Source organism: Watersipora subatra, chromosome 5, assembly GCF_963576615.1.
Source record: "Watersipora subatra chromosome 5, tzWatSuba1.1, whole genome shotgun sequence".
Classification (NCBI taxonomy): domain Eukaryota; kingdom Metazoa; phylum Bryozoa; class Gymnolaemata; order Cheilostomatida; family Watersiporidae; genus Watersipora; species Watersipora subatra.
In genome coordinates this window covers 3,164,962-3,188,048 of record NC_088712.1, presented here as the reverse complement: position 1 = coordinate 3,188,048, position 23,087 = coordinate 3,164,962, and the positions used below count along the sequence as shown (strand labels likewise).

The 23,087-nt window shown below is 31.7% G+C and overlaps 1 protein-coding gene across 1 annotated transcript in view; it reads right to left on the bottom strand.

Annotated features, from left to right (window-relative positions):
- Nucleotides 1-21,197: 21,197 nt before the first annotated feature.
- The window catches only part of LOC137397043 (uncharacterized), a 237,801-nt gene continuing 235,911 nt past the window's right edge, over nucleotides 21,198-23,087 (bottom strand). The window contains exon 20 of the mRNA XM_068083325.1: nucleotides 21,198-21,822. Coding sequence (XP_067939426.1) covers nucleotides 21,459-21,822 — 364 coding nt within the window. The 3' untranslated portion in view covers nucleotides 21,198-21,458. The remainder of the gene's footprint in view (nucleotides 21,823-23,087) is intronic.

Genomic DNA, 23,087 nt, shown 5'->3' with positions numbered 1-23,087 from the left:
TTCTAGGTCTCCTGAACCAAAGGAAAGACACAGCCAATATATGTTGCCCCTTAACATATCTTAGGGCAATTCTAGATGCAAAAGGTGCTGGAGAAATCCGTTTTAATACGACCACAAATCTATGGAATGTCCTTGCAGGAGAACTATTTACTTTGGAAATGAGAATTTAACCACTGATCTCCTTGGCAGTAAAAAGTGTTAACCACTGTGGCTCATTAAAGCCGGTATGCTTAACCACTAATTCACCATAATTTAGAAAATACTCACATGATTCCCAGATTACCCAGACTAGATGTGTAACAGGATTATCAATGTTTCACTTTAATTTACACCAATTATATAACTATATAGCTATAATAATAATAATAATAATGGCATGCTTCTGTCATGTGGTGATATTGCAGGGTACTGTTCTCTAGTAAAGAAACACACCACCAGGACTAGGTTTTTATAAGCTACATTGGGTGGTCCTAACACTTATCAAGGGCTACTTCTGGAACTGTCAAATTAACTTGAAGAGATACATTTTCTGCAACACGTCCAGTCTGGCCAAGCCAGGTAGCCATTTCACTTGTCCAATGTACACGGGGCCTCCAAGTTATGGTCTAGATCTGAAAGACCCAGCAATTTAGGGTTGAAAGCTTGCTAAGAGCTTTTTGTCACATTGGCATTAAGCAGGACTCGAACCACCAACCACATAATTAACAATTAAAGATGATACCACTAAGCCAGCCTGACACCCTAAATTCTGATCGCCTGAAACCCCTAATCTTATCACATGACCCAATACTTCGAAAATAATTTTTGCAGCTCTTTTCGATTATCACAGGTAACCAACAGGCTCGTCATGATTATCAGACAATGATATATACTCCTTCGAGGTAAGGTTAAAAAGTTTAACGATTTTTTATGGTAAGTTATAAGATATCAGTGCTAAAAGGAACAGCATCACAATGACAATAAAACAGACGCGTAAAAACAATAGACATGGTTTTATTGAATGCGGGAAGTATATTTGTGAAAATATTTTGACGAATGAGGTTGCATGAAAGTGTAAACAGAAACCATCCTGTAAAAACTTCGTCCCATTTGAGCCGTTTTGGAAAGCAAATCCAAACTACGGCGGTCTCGTGTGGCTGTGATTAACTGTTCGTTTTTGAGCTTTTAAGAGCTTTTAATCACATTTCCATATATTTTGCACCTACAACACAACAGAATAAGACATGATGAATCTTATGATACGAAATAACCGTAATGTGAATTTTGTTGCAAGTCAACCTTCAACTTTTCACTTTAAATTTACAGGAATATATTAAATGGCTTCAGGGGCACACAACTCCACCTTATCAACTTTCTTTGGTATCATGGTGAGCTAATACAGTAAGTAGGCTAATCGCTCTGGACTAGTTTAAAGTTTTCTTCTTACATATATATTTGTGGCATCGCAACTCCACAAAATTGTTGCTACAAACATGTCACACGGGGTACTGTCCGGTACAAAATAACATATAATTTTAAAAGATATTATAAAGTAAACGCTATCCAAAATAACATTACAATATGATTAGAAACATTGATGTATTTGAGATGAAAAGTTGCTGCTCTGAATAAAATTTTCAAGTTGACAGCTTATAATAAAATATAAAATCATATATGAACAATACATGTGCACTTGAATTTCTTGTAAAGATATATCATAGACTTTAACAACTTCTAATAGAAAAACTTTGACAAAAAACAATACTGATTTAGGTGTAAATAATAGAATAATACTGGCTTACATGTAAATGATAAAATAATACTGACTTACATTTAAATGATAAAATAATACTGACTTACATGTACATGATAAAGTAATACTGACTTACATGTAAATGATAAAATAATACTGACTTACACGTAAATGATAATATAATACTGACTTACATTTAAACGATAAAATAGTACTGACTTACATGTACATGATAAAATAATACTGACTTACATTTAAATGATAAAATAATACTAACTTACATGTAAATGATAAAATAATACTGATTTACATTTAAATGATAAAATAATAATAATTTACATGTAAATGATAAAATAATACTGACTTACTTGTAAATGATAAAATAATACTGACTTACATGTAGATGGTAAAATAATACTGACTTACATGTAAATGATAAAATAATACTGACTTACATGTAAATGATAAAATAATAGGTACCGAAAATAATAACTGACTTTATAAATAACCAAACAGAAAAGGGCAGAAAAGAAAATAAGTGTAAACCATGGTCTAGAAGTTGACAGACAGCAAATGTTTTTGATTGATGTAAGTTAGCATTTGATGTATTTTGTCAGTGCAACTATTTATGATAATATGTACAAAAGACCGTGAGCAGTACCCAGAAGCATTTCGTATATGCAGCTGGTGTATTTGTGCATGTGGGTGCGTGGGTGTGTGCGCGTGTGTGCATGGGTGCCTGCATGTGTGTGCATGTGTGCACGTGTGTGTATTTTATTTCATCAACTAGTAGAAATATAACGTTAAGCAAAAATAAAGATATATTTATATTGCTGACTCATTTAAACAAAATAAATGAAAGGCTTAACAAAGGACTTTTAACATTAACTCTAAAGCTAGTAAATGCAGATTTATTGCGTAAGTCTATTGAAAGACTGTTCCTAGGATGGTATTCTGTATTCAATTGTTTTTAGACATGAAGCAGTACAAAATAATGGTAATGGTAACTTCATTTCTAAAAATCTGGTATTATAGTGTGAATCTTTCTTGTTTTTGTCATGACTTGAAATAAATTTGAATGAGCTATCAAGAGAACTTTATACTAATAAAGTTGATCATCAGGCAACACAGACAGCTGAACAAACAGGGACTGAGATGAAGTTACTGATGGTTTATTTTATATTATGCACATTAAACCTTTTTGTAATATTAATATTTTTTTGCATAACAAAATGGAGCATTTTTTTTTTACTCAAGACAGTAACTAATTTTTGAGTTAATAAACGCTTTGTATATTAGTTTTATAAAGTTAGTTTATTAATTAAATCGTTTCCAGTTTAAAGACTTTTTAAATACTTCAACATTTATCGTTTCCAGCAATTGACCTCATTTCGTTCATCCAAGCTTGTACTTTCACTCTGAAGATACTGGTAATTGTCTAAGTTCTTTGGGAGCAGCTGCATTATGTCCCACATTTGCTCCTAAATTAAAAATTTAATGAAATACTTTACAATGGCTTTTAAGTAAGCTTTTCTTGTACTGTATTCACAACGGATCATTTATCTACAGGGTAGAACAATATTATTGTTAAGTGATGAGCATAAACCTGTATTGCCACTCATGTGGGAATCATTAAACTTCAAACGCTCACTCTCTGTCAACAATTGTTATTTATAACAAGTGTTAATTTATAACACTGTACCACTTATATAAAAAAAAGATTTTGGCATATGATGTACACAAGCCAATACTGCCACCCATGTAGAAGTCATTCCATTTTAAATGCTCACCCAGTTTTAACCAACTATGATAAAAAACTTTAATTTACTGTTGAGCACAAGTAGTTAGCTTAATTAGAATAATGGGTTTATCTTCTTTTGTCTCTCTGCTAATAACAACTTCAAATATTTAAAACTTGTTGTTTCAATTTATGACTTGAGAGTTCAGGCTTTAGCAAATGATTAGTTTGAGTATGTTAGACAAAAACTCACCATGCTCCATCTGAGTAATGCACAACTTTCAATAATATTAATTGCCAATTGTATGCATGAGATTACCATTTGATGAAAAATATTAACTATTAAATAGGGTAAGATTAATTTTGAGTACAAGGTAAATATCACAATCCTTATGCCAATTTTGTTGAATGAAGATGTATGAATAACAAACCCAGGTCTACAATGTTTCAGTGAATGTCAATTGCTCAACAGAATATGATATGGAGCAGTGTATTGTTTTTACAGTTTTATATTTGCTCCTATTTTTTGAACTTCAGCTCTATTCCATCAGTATTCTTGCGCTTTCAAAGGAAAAAGAGATTGTTTACTTATAGTTTTAAGCTAATTATATAGAACAAGACTAACTACATGTATATAGAACAAGACTAACTACATGTATATAGAACAAGACTAACTACATGTATATAGAACAAGACTAACTACATGTATATAGAACAAGACTAACTACATGTATATAGAACAAGACTAACTACATGTATATAGAACAAGACTAACTACATGTATATAGAACAAGACTAACTACATGTATATAGAACAAGACTAACTACATGTATATAGAACAAGACTAACTACATGTATATAGAACAAGACTAACTACATGTATATAGAATAAAACTAACTATATAGAACAAGACTAACTACATGTATATAGAACAAGACTAACTACATGTATATAGAACAAGACTAACTACATGTATATAGAACAAGACTAACTACATGTATATAGAACAAGACTAACTACATGTATATAGAACAAGACTAACTACATGTATATAGAACAAGACTAACTACATGTATATAGAACAAGACTAACTACATGTATATAGAACAAGACTAACTATATAGAACAAGACTTACTATATAGAACCAGACTAACTATATAGAACAAGACTAACTATATAGAACAAGACTAACTATATAGAACAAGACTAACTATATAGAACAAGACTAACTATATAGAACAAGACTAACTATATAGAACAAGACTAACTATATAGAACAAGACTAACTATATAGAACAAGACTTACTATATAGAACAAGACTAACTATATAGAACAAGACTAACTATATAGAACAAGACTAACTATATAGAACAAGACTAACTATATAGAACAAGACTAACTATATAGAACAAGACTAACTATAAGAACAAGATTAACTAAAAAGTAAAATTTGCAGCATATCGTCAATCAAAAAATAGTACACTGTCCAGTCATGAAGATGGTAAACAGGTTTGCCGCTATTTGGTATTTACAATTTAAATAATATCATGAATGTTATTTACAAGAAATTTTCCTGTGTACCTGACAGACTCCAAAAAACTTGAGACCTTCGTTAGCGGGCAAGCACCAGCTATCTGCTACTTGGAAAACTCAAACAAAGGATAAAGTTCATGAATTCCAGTATTTCACTTTAGATTAAAACATTTGAAATTTAACTACTCCACCTTTCAGATAACATTTGATCCATCTTGAAGATTACTTTTACTTATTAATTTAGCTGTCAAGAGCATGAGACATTTATAAGCAGTGTTTATGTGTAATAGTCTTTACATCATTTTAAAGGAGTTTGCATTATCTAGGAGTTGAGAGTATGATTAGATGGTACATGAGCAGAGTATGAAATTCTAATAATGTTTCTCATGAAAAATCATATATGTGGCGTTTACATTGATTGCATTACATGAGAGCTTGATGATAAGTTTGCTCAAAAATTTAGTATATTTTATGAAGAAATATTTTCTATCATTTTATATTGTTTTTGCTGCGGAAGTAATGAGACTGCCAGGTTGTTTCAAAATTTAAATCGATGAAACTTGGTTGTTGTTCAAATGCTTAGGTTAAGCCCGATCTTTTAGGAACACACCCAATCTTATGTGTTATCGCATGCTAAGCTTCTCCTGGTACTATTTGTTACAATTAATCATAAGCCATATTTTATTTGCAACTTGCTCTTGTTTGCTGAAGCTAATCTAATTTGCATTTTAGTAGTCTACCGCGCTAGTAAACTACTGCATTTGTAGTCTAAACAGTTAGCCACAAGCATTGCTTCTAATTTTTTTGAAATACATGTTGAACTCATATTTCAACTTTATTTCCCAGAATACACACAAAAGGCATCAAACGGAATAAGCAAATATATCTGTATATACGCACATTTGGTGTAGCAAATGATAAAATTTAAAAGTAAACTTTGATGTGATCTAATCAATTGAGTTGTAAAAGTAAGTTCTTTGGTAAGCTTCATTTTTAGTTAAGATATAATTGCATCTGATTTATAATAAACAATTGATAAAAATGAATTATATTTACGGTATTTAATAAATTGATACATGAAAATATATGGTTAAAATATTTCAACTTTGTTTCAGTTTTGGTTTGCTATGCTGTAAAAAGTTGAATACTTTTTGAGTTTCAAGAGGTAATATAGAGTTGATTAGAAAAGGATCTGAAAGGGGTATAAATACTGACAAAGATGCTGGTAAGTATGGAGACAGTGATACTGAAAAGGATGCATAGGAATAAAGGTAGCAGGAGAAAGAAAATGGAAAACACACTAAAAAGTACAGAGAAAAGTGGGAGCAAATTGGTACATAAAAGTATAGTGACACGTAGGTTTTAGAGCATGGTAAAGGTGAGGAGATAGATAGGTAGAATAAAGGAGTAGATGAGAGAGAAAGGAAACATGACAAACTAAAAGTTAAGATTGAGGACAATGATAAATAAAGTGAAAAGGGAAGAGCGACAGAAACATAACGCAACCAACTAGTTCTATCAAAAATACCCATGTCTGCTAAAATGACCAAATCTGCAAACTACAATAACTGTTTTTTTAAATAGATAAGAGTTTTTTAAGTATTGCAAGAGAATATTAAAAAACCATTAAAAAAAATAATTTGATGTTAATTAATGCTTGACCAGTTGATCCATGCTGAGTATTAAGATAGTAATAATTAGGTAGTTGTCAAAGAGAATTAAAGAAAATCTTTGGGAGTCTCTTTCTTTTGATGTCTTGTTGTTCTTTTTTTGATGTTTTATTCTGACTTCTTTGACTTTTAGAAGGTTCTGTTCTTTATTGATCTAAAAAATTCATTGCTACAATTCATTTGAAATGTCAAAACAAAATTCTACAGCATTCACTTGTTTATCTCTTTAAATCATGTTGCTCTGCTTTCTTCTCAGATGGATTGTTAAACATTATGTAGCTGCTGCCGTAAGCTGAGAGATTTCAAAAACATTCTTATTTTACTTTTAGTAAAAAGTGTAGATTTCTTTTCTTTTCTCCAAAACATTGCAGTTAAAGATTGAAAAAGAGAAAAACAACTGGGTTACAGAAGGAACTAGTAACAGTATTATGTGGAGCGATATTAATTGGACATACAAACTAACAAGTTTACAGACTACCTTTTAACCTACAAAGATTAAACAGCTTATAGATTGACAATCGCAAAATGGAAATTTTAATTTTTGCAAAAGATTGGCAGGTCAGCAAACTTTTTATACAACGATAGTAAACAAACATTTGCGTAAACATACATATTAGGTTATGCAAAAATTAGGGTCGTAATAAAATGATGAATGGGCACTAAATAGTTTTACATATGATTGTCTGATGACTCTGAATTAAGTAAGTTTTAAAATTAAACAAGTATTGTGACAGCATGTTAAATGTGACGCCTGACCTTCTGCGGCAAAATCTTTCACAAGATATTTGTTGTTTGCTGATGTTGTAGTTGGTTACTATGGCAGTTAAAACAGCAAAAATATGCCTACAAAACAGGTATGGTTGTGTCTTGCTTATATTCCACAAATAACTACCTAGGTCATAAAGCAAACTACGCACGGTCAGCATTTAGTGAGCCACAATACCGAGCCAGACACAAAAAACTTCATGATTAGAATGCTACGAAGGGGCTAATATTCTAAGTTGTTAGTATGAAAGCTAAGGTTGATATTATAAATATATGTAGAAAAAATATTACCCGAACTGCAAAATATGCTACTTCTATAATTATAAATAATAAAACAACATATCGGGTAATACTTCCAACACCGATATGTTCGAGTCAATCTTTGTTTTGATTTGTTGGAAGTGCGTTTTGTGACCATTATCAGTATCTAGGTACTGCAAACTTTAATACCTTTACTCAGCCAATGTTGGACAAGAAGCAAATTTGAGTATGCAGGAAAGACTAGTAGAAAAAAGTTTGAAATAGACAAATTAAGTTGAATGGTGGTCTGTAACTGCCTGCATAAAACTCTCAGTAAAAGATTCATCCAGCCAAATACCTAACTTTGGTGAGAAAGTCAATTTAATTGTATCAAAAAGGACGAGCCTCCAGCAACAAGATAAGATTTGAACTAACAATATCACTCCCGACTGCTTCCGATCACAACCCATGTTATCGATTGTGGACATTTATTTCCATGCAAACTATCTAAATTCGCTGCTAGATCATGAACAACAAAGGCTTAACTAGGTGCTAAACAAGACACTCAACGAGGCAATACCGAAAATATTTTGAGATTCTGCTAAGTAAAATCAGCTGAATAGCCCCATATTCTTCTGGTCTCAGCTTAGAATTTTGACTAGCTTGTGAGTTGCCAGTAATATTTATTAGTTGCTGGTTTATAACACACATTATGACATGATTTCTTTCGTATTCTAATTTGAAAGATCAAATATTTCGGGTTTAGAAGTGATACAAGATCAACTGTATAACTTATATAAAACTTCAAGTATATAAAAACAGTAATAAAATACAACACATACATTTATCGCTCTCAAATAAGAAAGTCCAACTCATGTCTAAAAAGATCAGTGTTAATATTCTTTATAAAAGCTAAAAAGTTTTGCTTGGTCAACAGCAATTCAAAGAAATTTTTAGCTTTTGCTGATTGTGATTACATAACTAATACTCATTATTTTACTGATATACTAATTAGATGTAATGCTGATTACTAGCACAATCATACCTCCACATACATGCGCTCTAGAACTAATCTGTTATGTAAATTAATTTTGTGTCTCAAGACACCATTTCCTGTTTAAAATAACTAAATACAAATTTATGATTTTTCATACTCTGAAAAACTCTTGAGCAAATATTTTATTGCGTAAAAACGTGATTTTAGCTGTTGTAATTTGGTACCTACGATGAAAAAGTAAAAATTACATATTTGGTTGTTATGATCTGCAATAAAATGTATCATTGCTATGTAAACTACTGTATGAAACTTATACTTTTGAGACAGGCTTGTGAATAGTGGCAATTTGAGAGAGACCTGTCAACCACCTGTTTGGTACACTAATCTTTTTTTAACTTACGTAACATTTATTTTGAGTTTAACTTAATATGTTTAGCTAACTAAACACACATTTGAAGTTGGGGTTTAATCTTTTTACTAAATTTACAATAGTTTTTTATTCTATTTCCACTATCTGTTTTGGGTTTGGCGCTTTTTGTCTTGTGTTTACTGTAAGTTTTGTAATCTTTTTAAAAAAAATTTTCAAAGTGTTTCGAGGGGAAAGATTAAGCGATGCTGTTGTAGAGAGTGGCCTCCTGTATACTTAGTGACATCACGCATAATGACCATCAAGAACCGGCTTGTGCGCCCACATCCTAAAGATTACCCATATCTCAAAAATAACTTGCTCATATATCTGCTCATATCTAAGGTTTTTCACACGTCATCGGTATAACTTTAATGATACTAGTTATCAATTATAGTAATTTTTTATTAATAATATTAATTAATAATATTTTATACTTATAATAATTATTGTTAATAACTCAAGTACCAAATTTGTAATTTAGTCAAACCCGTAGCAAAGTGCAACATGAGTTTGAGGGAACTAGATACAAACAAATGGTAAAAGAAGTGAGAAAACAGAGCTACATGGAAGTCAGTGATAAATCTTAAACCATAAGACAACCTTTTTTGAAATGAATGACTGCATGAGAGACATTTACTAGGTGAAAACATTTTGGTGTGCGTATTCAAAAGTATTATTGCTGTGCCAATATGCTTAGTAGCAATAGTTTAGGAGCTTGGTTCAGACAAGGTATGTAAAAAACATTTTTTCATCACTGTGAAGGTCTGCATTGCTAAGGTCCAAACGGTGTCGGTTTCTGAAAGTACTGATTACATTGCATTAGCTTGCATCAAATATCAAAGACAGCGGTTTTTGTTCTGCAATTTTATCTCAAAACTAGTAGTATAACTAACTACATCTGTCAACTTACCAGATACCTGAGGACATGGGTATTAGGACTCAATTTGGTTCCCTAAAACAAAAACATTCAGTATGTCGGCAATATTTTAAACTTTTTTGATTCAAGCTTTTAAAGTGTACGAAATTTATTCAAAAGACAAGAATTGTTTTTAATAAATTACTAATGATGATGATCATAACTATAAAAAGTCTTTGGTAATGGTTTTTCGTTACCTTGCAAAAGAGAATGCAACACTGTATAACACTTAATTATACTAAGTCATATTGATGGTACAAACAATAAAAGAACCTTTAAAGCACGAATTTCGACTCAGTATCTTAAATATCAAGTTTTTTTTTTAAAGATAAATGTGAAAATTTTGAAGCTTTTTATAGTGCTTTTCTTTGGAGACGTGTTTTACTAAATGGTGACATGAACTATCTCGCAACTTGTAATGAGGAATGTTAGAATAGGCATAGAAGACAAGAGATATTAAACAAGACAACAGATGATTATATTCATCAAAATATTTATTATAACAAGACACGTGGCTGTCTATTTGTCTGTTCATTCATCTGTGGGACGCTACAATAAGAGCATTAAGGAAAAAATTTGCACTGCATGAAAATCAAAGGCAGATCTTCAGATTCAATGCAAACTAACACTGCACTACTTTATTACTTTGCCATATCAAAGAATAACTGTGCAAATACTTACTCTGCATCATGATCTATCACATGGGACTGCCAGCAGACTAGTGAATTAATAATTGTCTTTCAAATTGTTGAGGGTTGCCAATTAACTTTTAAAAAGTTTGGTTAGTTTCAAAACCTCAACATTTTTAATTTGAAAATTTTTGTCTTGCGGCAAAAATTTTCAAAATAAAAAGTGCAATGGAAGCAGTTTCGCAACTGCTTCAAGCTAGCAAGCCTTTTTGTAGTAAGAGAAGAGATGCAATTTCCATAATTTGAAATATGATTTACTTACGAGCAGTTGACACTTGTGACACTATTCTGTTAGATTCCACAGATGAACGGAACTGATTACAGGTGTCAGTCCACTTTCCTAAAGACGTTCCTTTACGACTAACTCATGTTACTTAGGATTCAATCAACCGTATCTATCAGTAACAGAGGCTTCACTGCACCTAAGTTATGCTTATCATTTTTCACCGCTGATAACATTTTCTAAAGATGTGGGATTACTATCAGGGGTTAGTTTAGCATAGGTGGCTGGGCCTGTTTTGATTTCAAATTCTAATGGGATTGATTTCACCCTTGCCAATTTGGGTGTGGGCTTTTAACTTTAGCTAACTTGTCAAATTAAAAAAATTATTGCATCATTATAAACAATTGTGATTAATGGTAGTACGGTGCTGCTGCTCTAATGAAAGTTTTAGGCAGCTTCCATGACTTCAGAAATAGTTTCCCATTTCATAACAAGATCTGAAGGTTTTCACTCTTCACAAAGAAAATTACATTGTAGATGTTATCTATACATTATGTGCATATATAAAATTTATTACTAATATAACCACTTGTTAATTGATAAGTTTTGTCTAGCAAAAAATAAACTCAGAGAAAACTGTTCTAAAATTAGTGCATTTAAATTGATTGCTATAGAAGTGTTTGTGTCTTAAATAATGCAATTATGAGAAGTTCTATTTTTGAATTAGACTCCATTTTCAAGCTGCTCAAAGCTGTTATATTATTTTTGCAACTGTGCTTGAACTTAAAGAAGATATAATGGAAACAAGGTAGTTAGCTGTTAAATGTTTAAAATGTGTGCAGTTTAGGTGCAGTTTATTACAGTGACAAGATTGTTTCTGTATTCTACTGCAATTGACTTCAATTTTTATCTACATCATTATTTGATTGGTTTACTATTATTGCTTGTGATCTTTTCAATCTAAGTACCTGATAAGACATGCTTAAAGCATGGGTCAAGAAAACAGACAGTACTGAATTAATTTTTTTCAAATACTTCCTAAATAATTTAAGAATGTTTATTTCTCAATTATAAAAATGTTTATATTAATAAATTTTACTTGCAATCTCTACTATAATAGAGTCGCTTCCACCTATCTCCCAGCTTGAAGCCTTTATCAATTGTTGAGAGAAAGATTACATCATGCTGGATTGATCTTACCACATTAGGTTCATTAGCTCAGCCTACTACTGCCTGCCCTAATCCTTTGCATCTCAGTATAGAATTTTTTTAAACGCTGCCTAATTAATTTAATAATAATGTTTATTTTCCAAGTGTAAAAAAGCTTAGATTATTAATCTTTGTTTGCAACTTTTACTAAAATAAAAAAATGTATCTGCCCATCATTTTATTCAAAGCTATGTGTCGAGATTGGGGAAAAGATTGTGTCATACTAGGTTCAACCTTTTGACCTTCAGCTTAATATTCCAGCAGACTACAACCAGCGTTGATTGTTTACGTTCAATCATCAGAGAGAAGTTGTGTACCTACTTACTCTCTGAGTTTTACTGGCACTCCTTTATGATCTCTCACCTCACACTTGACTGCTAGGGTGCTAGTATTATAGAAATCAGACCCTCCTCTTAAGTTTTCATTCTTTTCGACAAAATGACTGACTGTTTAGACATTCATGAAATCTGGCATCTTCAGTGTTCTGTTGACTACAGAAATCTGAATCCAAATTTAACAGGGTGTAAGTGAAAACATCAAAGGTTGGTTAAAATTGGTTAAAGTTGGTTTATAGCTGGTTACAAAATTCTTTTACTAATCTTGCTTTGTACTTTCCAGATTACTGGTTTAAGTTTTTCTAATAAATTTATGGGTTAAAATCTTATTTGGTTTGCTCAATTTTTAAAGCTATTCTGGTGGAGTTTTGTAAAATTTTAGTGAAATTTGTTTCTTACTCACTAGTTCATCTAACTAGATTAGATGCTAGTAATACCATCATTCTTCACAAACGATAAATTTGTTGTGATATCATTGCAAATGCAAACCAAGTCTGATTTCATAAACTATGTTTGAAAGAATATTTTTTCAATTTATTGGCATTTTATGTGAGCTTGAAAGAATTTTAGTGTGAACTAATTGAGTTTATTTTTCCTCAAGATATTTTTAGATTTAATCCGTTGCCGAAAGTAAGATGTTTTTTTGGCCACAATAAAAAGTTGAGTAGAATATGATTTGAAAAGGGCACAATTATTGACAAAGAAGTATTTAGGTATAGGCTAACGATAGCAATAATAAAAATTAAAAACAGGTGGAAGGGGTATGTAAAGGGCAGATAAAGTCAGAAATAGAGAAAATAAAATGAAATCGAGCAGGTACATAAATATGGAGAGAAGGGTGGTTTTGTGAGCACAGTAAAGAAATGTATAAATAAATGAGTAGATGAGAAAGAGATAACTTAGAATAAAGTAAAATTGATTTCCATTTTTACATAGGTGAGCATGAGTATTTGGTTTCAAAATAGTGTCTGGTTTCTCATGTCAATCTCTTAATGAATGATTTTTGATTAAAAATAAAATAATTTCTATTAACACCAGTCTATCATTATTATGTAATAATATTTGTACTATATATTTTAACGTAATTTAGTGGTATATTATGCCACTGAATATAATAAAGTATAATTAATTATAATGTAGATGTCAGGCATGCAAAAGCACCTCAGAAATATTTCACGTGGTTTTACAGTGAACTAATTATACAGAACTTGTTTTATTCAGAAGTTTTAAAGCTTCAATCAATTTTTTAGAATAGAAGCGTTTTATTTATTGATTGCTTATCCGCGCTCAAAGTTTAGTTTTATCATAAAGCAGAAGTTTTAAAGTTTTGTTTATGAAGGTATGAAACTCTACATAGAACTGGCAAAACATTGATTTGCTAAGAAAAAATTGGTTTATAATTGGCAAAGCTTGGCAGTTTGAAGATCTTCACCTTAAAGAGTTGTAAGCATACAGTCTAGCTTTGGTTTTGATAATATTGCGACAGAAGCTGGCTGGTTATCCACTCAGAGCATCTAGATTTAAAAAGGTTAAACCAGAGAAAGGTCATCTAGTTAAGAAAAGACCAGTCAACCGCCCCTACATGAAAGTATTGTGATAGGCTATCGAAAGAGCCACGATGTCTTTCCTCAGTATGCAGTTAGCGAGGAGAACTCAAGAGCGGCGGACACATGCACTTAAATCATAATACTATGGATTATTATTGATATCTGATTAATAATTGATACAAAAATAGTGAATTGAAAGTTACTAGTTATTCTGTTGTAAAAAAGGAAAGGGCTTTGCATGATTCTTTACAATATTATGAAGTACTTATGTATCGACGATTATTTGATTTTTAATCTGACAGTCTGTGCGCCTGTACTGGAAGACTATGAAAAATTCATTTTGTTATAGTTTATAGAGTAACATGCAAGAGTTTAACCCTTTTGCTGCCAAATGCACATTTATGCGTTTTCTGGGGTTGAGGGCCACAGACGCATAATTGCGACTTTCCCAGCAATTGCGTAGTAATTTCATTTTATTATTTGTTGACAAAATAACCCACGGTCTTTAGGACTTTCAAGATAATGATAATGTTGTCCGAAGATATTTTTTATAAAATTAGTCTAAAATAACGAAGCAATTTCAATCAATCTAGGCCACAACTCGAAGGCCACATGTACCACACTGACAAGGTGGGCATGTTAAAAATCTAACTCTGTCCTTTGCAAATTGGGTAAGTAAAATGGCTACCTGGTGCTGTCAGACTGGATGTGTTTAAGGCATCCCTTCAGGTTAATCTGACAGTTCTGGAAAGGGTATACACTGAAAACTGGGTCACTTCCTCTCTACCTTACTGCTTGACCAAAGCATCGCTAAAATGCAAATCAGTGTCGACCCCCGACAGACAGCCATATTATTATTATTCTTGACAATATCATTATTAATATTATTGATAGGTAGATGATTTATGAACATGATGCTTAAAAATAGCTCAACATTGAAACAACTGACAAGATAAGTCTGTACCACAGAACCATTAATAAAGTTGTATCGTCGTTTTATTTTAAGATAAAACTTTTTGATATAAATGTGATAGCAAATATGTGCATTTCAAACAAACTTAATTTAGATTAATAGAAGTTTCACAAACTTTGCTATATTATTTTATAGGCTTCATTTTTCTACTTCACCAGACCTTAGCTGTTTCAAAAAAAACATGAATGTTGGCTGATTGAAGATATTTGAGACGTAAAAGGCATAATAAAGGCTGAGATATTTTATCAAATGTTGAATCACTCCTTTTCATTTGAGTAAAATAAAAGTTTGGCTGTAATGAAAAGTTTAAAGCTTAAAAGATCGTCAGTTCATTAAATGAATTGTCAAGTTTTCTTGCAATTAATATTTTTTTCATCAGTTTATATAGAGCAAGCAACGAGTTTATTGTTACTTTATCTTCAACCAAAATGGAGATTTATTTGGTCAAAGAATGCTAAATTACTAAGAATTAAGGATGCTTGTGCAGCATGTACACAAATTACTGTATATCCGTTTTGAGATAAGCTGAACAAGCTCTCACTGTTTGTGTGTTCCTAGCGTGATTAGCATATCTTAGAAAATAGTCTGAAACAAGCTCATTTGTGACAAAAGATGGCAGGCCTGCGTATTTTGTGGTCGGCAGATAAGCGTGTGGTTTGCTCTTTCATTCAAGGAATTGTAAGGGTGCTCTGATCTCTCACTTGTGGGTTCAGCCTAATGTCTTGTGCATCAGGACTTTCCCTTTCAACTTTTCAACTTTAAGTAAGTTTTTTAACTTTTCAACTTTCAAATCATTGTAATTGAAAAGTGTACCCTCTGCATAGAGCAATCGTATGTAAAAACTGGTTCCAAATAATGATATCTAGTTATTTTATATGCAAAAAACAACAGCGCGATTGCAGCCGAAAAATAATTTTTTCCAAGTGAAACATGCTATTTGTAATACACCCAAAATATTTATTTTACGTTTTGAACACTGAAGGCATGGCCTAAAGTTCACAGGCAGTCTTATCATTACATTGGGTAAAATGTATCTAAACCTTGAAGGCAGCAGAAATGTAACATTGTTAACTTCAGACATGGTTTGTACCTAACAATGTCAAAAATAGCTGTCAGTAAAAATAAAACAACATAAAAAGTAAATTAGTTGATTTTCTGAACATGTCCCAGCGGTGTTGTTGTTACAATGTTACAATGTTGTTGTAACAAGATACAAGTCAAACAAATGCTTAGCAGACTAAGATTGCTAAAGAGGATATATTCAGTGTATAATGCAGAATAAACAGTCTTGTTTTTCGTTTAGATATGTTGCTATCTTACTGTATATTGAGAAAATTAGGCATTTATTTCTAAAAAGAGATCTAATAAAGTAGATAATTGAATGATGTAATTTCCTGCTAATTAATTGTGATGAAAGTAATGTTTGGTACTTTTAAAATGAGCGTAATTGATGCAACTAGTGTATTACCAATTACTCCAAAGACAATCGGTGCCAAACCAAATTATCTAATCACCGGTAGACCAAGTGGTATGTGGTACCGAAGCTTTAGAGTTGTCTGCTTTTTATATACCAAGGAACAACTGAGCATGTTATATTTGACATTGGTCATCTCATTTAAACCTGTTGCTCTAAAGGGTCTACGCAAAATCTCTAGACTTAAACTTAAGCTCTAATAATATGGTGCTACGTGATTAATAGCTCTGGTAATCTGACAGCTAAATTGCCTCTTAATGAAGCGTGTCGGGAATTCCCCCTTTTACTTCTAGTTTGACTGAGTTTAAGGAACATGCCAGATGATAAGGAATTCATTAGCACAAATGTACAGAGCTCTAACTCTCTTTGCAAAGTTGCAGCTTTAAAGTTCTAACTTTGCAGAGATAAAGTTAGAGACATGCCTCATTATGCTCAACATTAATAACTTGTAGTCAATTCTTTTCTGTGATGTTTTTGCACCTAAACAGGAAAAACCTTATTATGGTTAACCAAAAAATAGTATTTCTGATTATGTATGTTGCAATAGTTAAACTGCCTAAAATGTTTAACTGGTAAACTGTTAAACTGTTAAAATGTCATATGAATGTTGCTGTAGTTAGGACGTGTACAAAACATTGTTTCTTACCACCCGTTTCTCAGATGACCAACGAGTGATAGTTTCTGTTTCTAAAGCAACAAAGAATTGGTTGTTTTGCTTTTAAACAGCTGATTAGAAATGTTAAAGCTGCATCATGAACCAATATTTTTATTCTACAACTGCGTGAAACACTTACGACACTGGCGAAAGGAAAAAAAAGTGAAATTCTTAGTGAAATGGAAACAAGGTGCCAATAAACTGACAGTTGCGTACTAGGACGGGATGCTTTTACCATAAACGATACTTCACATTCTTGACATTAACCATTAGGGATCATAAAGTTGCATTGGGTATTCCACTGACCAAGAGCTTTACTTGCCTCAAAATATTCTGGCTCAGAGATAAAGACAGCCAACACATCTGAGGGTAATTCTAAGTGCATGAGCTGACGAAGACAGCCTTAATAAGTCTTCAACTCCTATTAAATGGTAATTTAAATACTAAATGTGTAAATGTAAATAAATTTAAATGTATAAAATTTTCAATGAATGTGTACTTTCGAATGTGTACATTTTCAATACTTGTGAGGGCCATTTATAGACTTTTACAGTTGTCCCATAGACTAGTTAGGACTAAAAAACGCTGTACAGTGTTTGTGCTGAGTAGTCTTATTATTACTTTTGATTATTACTATATTATTACTTTTGCTGACTTTAAAAATAATGGAATGTGAGCTGACAAGAGAATGAGAGCACACAAAACTCTAGAAGTCAGAAAACGCCCAGTTGATATTAAATCAATTTAATTGATGCAAGTTTGTGTTTTATATATTTAGTGGCTCAATTGTTAGTATGCTGGCATAGAATAGGTTCTATGCCTATTCTAACTAACCAATAGGTTAGTGGCTAGAATTACAAAAGGATCATTGCTGGTGTAAGGCCAAACATCCAACCACAATTTCTCCTGAGCAAAATCTCTCGAGCAATTGGTCACAACGATTTCTATACCAGGGCATATCATTTATTGCTCCCAAAAGAGACCCTGTGACCACCAAAAGTGATCTTGCGAACCCCCAAAAAATAAATAAGTAAACTTTTTAATATGTATAGAAGAGCATGACTATATTCAGCAGCACTTTAGTTTGTATATTTTCTAAAAACTTGGTCAGTTTGAAGGCTGCTCAAATATTTGAATTTTTATCATTCTAGTTTTTGATTCATTTTTGCCTAACCAAGCATTTATTTGCACTCCATAAATATCATTAATCATGTGTTTCTTTAGATGCAGCTGCAGTGTCTCATCAGTTTGTCACCAAATTGATAATTTCTTGTGGTACTTAACTTCTGCTTTGAGCTTGCTTTGAACCCGGTAGGACCTTGATTTGTAACACGAACCAATAATGCCAATAGTATGAAAGCTATTTCAAATGGTCGCTTAGTTTTAGCCAGCCAAGATTAAAAGCCTTGAGTACCTATTGACATGGGTTAAACAATATATCACTTTAATCTATTGCTGGGCACAAGTAGTTAAACTAATTAGAATAATGTGTTTATCTTCTTTCGAGTCATGGCTAATAAAAATTTCAAGTATTTCAATTTTGTTGGTTCAAGTTATGACTCATGAGTTCGGGTTTTAACACATGACTACAATGAGTATATTGAACAAAATACTCACCATACTGTATCGGGGCAATGCACAACTTTCAATTATATTAATTGCTAATTTCATGCATGAGAGCCTATTTGATGAGAAATATTAACTATTAACTGGAAAAAGATAATTTTAGAATTTCTTTTATTATACAAAATATAACATATAGTAAATAAACGTATATACATATATTTTTTTACTAAATATATATATATATATATATTAACTTGAAGCAAGTGCAAAAACATATAAAAAGAGAACTCTACACTAAAAACCTAAAAGATTATTAGTGGAGTATGAAATATTTGAAAAAGTATTGCGAAAAAAGTAAACTTTTAGTATTTGCGTTACGCAAATACTAAAAGTTTACTTTTTTCGCAATAATTTTTCAAATATATATATATATCTGCCACTTAACACTCAGTGTTGTTGTTTGACTGCCTTGCAGTTGACAAAGGGAACTGGTCGCTCCCTTTACAATATAATCAATCAATATTCATAGACCAGAGCCCAGTCAGGTAGATGGTAAATATGTTTTGCAATTGTTTGTTAGTTACACTTTAATAATATCATTAATATGTTATTTAATAGTAATTCTTTTGGGTACTCGAGAGACTTCAGTAAACTTCAAACCCCTTTCAACAGACAAGCACCAGATACCGTTTAATTGGATAACTCGAGCAAGAGGGGAAATTTAAAAATTCCAATATTTCGCTTTTGATTAAAACATTTGAGTTCTGTATATGGTGTGGTATATAAAGGGTGTACAAAACTTTAATCACGTGCCCTTCACAAATAGTTACATAATTGCGGTTTTTACCATGATCAGTGTACGTTATAGCTTAAGCTTTCCGTTTGTCATTGGCATGCTCATTGATGGGCTGTCAGAACTTTAGTGCTCAAGATTGTTTTAAATTATCAATTTCTGTATTATTATCAATTTCTGTATTATCTTTAATTACCGCAAGTGTGTTTGCTGAATGCCAAAGAATGCTACAAAAGCTTTTTTTTGTGTCACTATTTTTGCAGATGTAAGTTATGTGCAACAAGTTTTTGCCCCATAGATGTATCTAAAAAGCTTCTGCCCTCATTTCTAGTTTAAGCTAGCATAAAACATGAAACTGATATTCCACCTTTACAGAATAGTAGTCATATAAGCTAACAAGGTTTATAAGCTAACAAAGCTCATGAGCCAGCAAAATTTATTAGCTAGCAAGGTTCATGAGCTAGCAAGTTTCATAAGCTAACAAGGTTCATAAGCTAGCAAGGTTCATAAGCTAGCAAGGTTAAGAAGCTAGCAAGGTTTATGAGCTAGCAAGTTTCATAAGCTAACATCGTTCATAATCTAGCAATGATCATAAGCTTACAAGTTTTATAAGTTAGCAAAGTTCATAAGCTAGCAAGATTTATAAGATTGCAAGATTCATAAGCTAGCAAGGTTTACAAGCTAGCAAGGTTTACAAGCTAGCAAGGTTTACAAGCTAGCAAGGTTTACAAGCTAGCAAGGTTTACAAGCTAGCAAAAATTATCTTTGCGGATTTCCAACAAAACATTTAAATGATAGCTTCTTAAGCAATGAGTTTTTTCAACAATGTTTAAAAGAAACTATCCTTTCCTCTACATTTGGATGGATTTCTACTAGTTAGTGTTGTAAAGAACACAGTTTCTTTGTTTATCTTTGTGATGACCGATTTATTCAATATGATGATAGTTTCTAAAAGGCTTATTTTGTTTCACCCAGGAGCTAAACAAGATTGATTGAAACAGCACATTTTAGAGTTGTGTACAAACTATATTCTCAAAACTCTTATGGTTCACAAAATAACTAAATTTTGACTATTTTGGATATAGACATTTGGTACCTTAATAATATTCACTGAAATGAATTTTGAGATATGTAATGCTGAACAAGCAAAGCTGAAGGGTTATATTTCTCATCCGAATCATATCTTATCTTTGTGTAGACTACTGTTTAGATGTAGTTAGCACTTCAGATGAGCCTGTATTCCGCATGATGCAATCTTTTTTACCAACTTCTAGCTGCAGTTTCAGATAGACAGATGGATAAACACGACTTGTATGATTGTAAAGATATATTCATTGTATTCGTTTGACTATCTTTTCCGCATTTGAACTTATTAGGGATCAGAATATCTTTGAATTTGTTTAATTTTATTCCTTAATAAATGTTTGCATTTTAAATTTTAAATATAAGGTTTGACTGAACTTGAAGTGGTGATATACAAATATCAATTGTTTTTATTATTGTTTTAGCTCATAAGTTACCTAGAAGCATAGATGGCATGTAACTTATAACTTTAAGTATCTTAAATTGTCTCCTAAAGATAAGTTGAAACGACAGATTTAATTTGCTAAAACAAAACCGTCTATCTATTAGGTTCTATCATTTGCTCTATTCATTTTATCTTTCTTTTATCTTAAGGATAATGGATACAATTAAAGATTATGTGCTCTTGAAGATCTATTTTGCAGTCTTTTTAATGAGTTTGCATCAAATATATAAAATGAATAACATGGAGCCTTCCAAATACATATTGATAATTTGCAATATCAAAAACGGTTAAATAAAGCAAATAGAGTTAGGTGCATATAAAACTTGTTGATTTACTAAGAAAAGGTACTAAAAATAGTAAAAACAAGATATTTGTTGAGGAAAAATCACTATTCTGTGATTGAGATAAATTTAGTAAAGACCCTGATAAGACCATCACAGTTAGCTGAAAGTTATCCTATCTTTAGAAACGAACAAATTGTGGCGGTGGATAGATTGGCATGCTCTGCGCCGAATGTGAGAAGAGCATTTCTGAATGGTATGAGTGCGGAAGATTTTGTGGCTGTGTTGTCGATCTGCGTTGCTGACTGTAAAAATCTCGTGTACCATTATTCTCATTTTGTATACTGTTTCTTGTGCCTGTATGGCTCATAGGCTGAAGGTCCTCAATGTCAAGCAATTCAAGAGGAGGAGCAGATGGAGCCGTGTCCACTTGGGAACATGTACGGCTCATAGGCTCAGGGTCCTCTATGTCAAGCAATTCAAGAGGAGGAGCAGATGGAGCCGTGTCCACTTGGGAAGCATTTGCATTCTCATTGCGGTGAGTGCTGTCAACAGTTTAATTATGTCTAAGTTGCTCAAGCCACGAAGATATGGAGTTATAACTGGGGGGGGTGTTGAGTCATTGTTGGGACTGCTAGGGACAAAGATTCTACATGCAGTTTGCCAAGTTCCTCTGCGTGAAGCAGATTTGCCAGCAAATGCATGATTCTCTTTAAATTATTTATTTAAAACGTAGCTTCACAATAAACATGCCTTTGCTTTGTAAATATCAACATAGTTTCTGATTACATAAGACATCAGTAGATGACAAAATCTGGCTGAACAAGTAAAAACAAGTTTGTGAAACCTGTTCTGTTTTTGTATATTACAACTGCACTCTATCAAAGAATATGTTTTAAAATACTTCAAGCAAGAAAATATCAAAAAAAATTTTCAATTTAATGTTTAAATTCAGTGTGATTGATTAATCATTTACAAGTATTTCAAGAATATTCAAAGCAAAAATCGGTTCATTTAAATTCTCAATTTCTTCTACTTGGCTACTATATCTACTTACATTTTTTTATGGATATATATTTTAAATGAACAATCAAAAAATTGGCTTGACTGTTTATATGAGTTATGTTTTTATATCATAAATAAATAAAAAACCAAATTATCTTATTTATTCTGGTAAATATGTTCTAATAAAATCAGCATTCAATGATTTTTGTTTAGATTGCCACAAATACCTAAGGTATTGCTAGCTTGATTGTAGAATATTATTTCTAATTCAAAACCTTGCTAGTACCAATTTTCTTATAACAAAACTATGTTATAGAGACGCTAACAGAAGGCGCTCAGGTGTATAGTTGTATAGATGTTAACAACAGGTGTTAGGTTATGTGGTAATAAAGATGTTAACAACAGACTTTTAGGTTAATAAAACTATGTAGATGTTAACAACAGGTGTTAAGTTATGTGATAATATAGATGTTAACAACATGCATGTGGGATAATAAAACTATGTAGATGTTAACAACTGGTGTTAAGTTATGTGATAATATAGATGTTAACAGCAGGCAGTTAGTTTAATAAAACTAAGATGCTAGATCTCAAGTCTTTAATTTTTTCCTATTTGACCATCTTTTGGGGGTTCTGACACCTTATAGAATAATTTTAAATACAAAAATTTAGAAATAAGTGTTAGTCGGTTCAAAAAAAAGTGAAATCTCCATTATTCGCTATAAAGTAACTGATATTTCTAAATAACGAAAAAAAGAATACAAAACAAAATATTATTTTAGATTGCATGATTTTTTAAACTGAA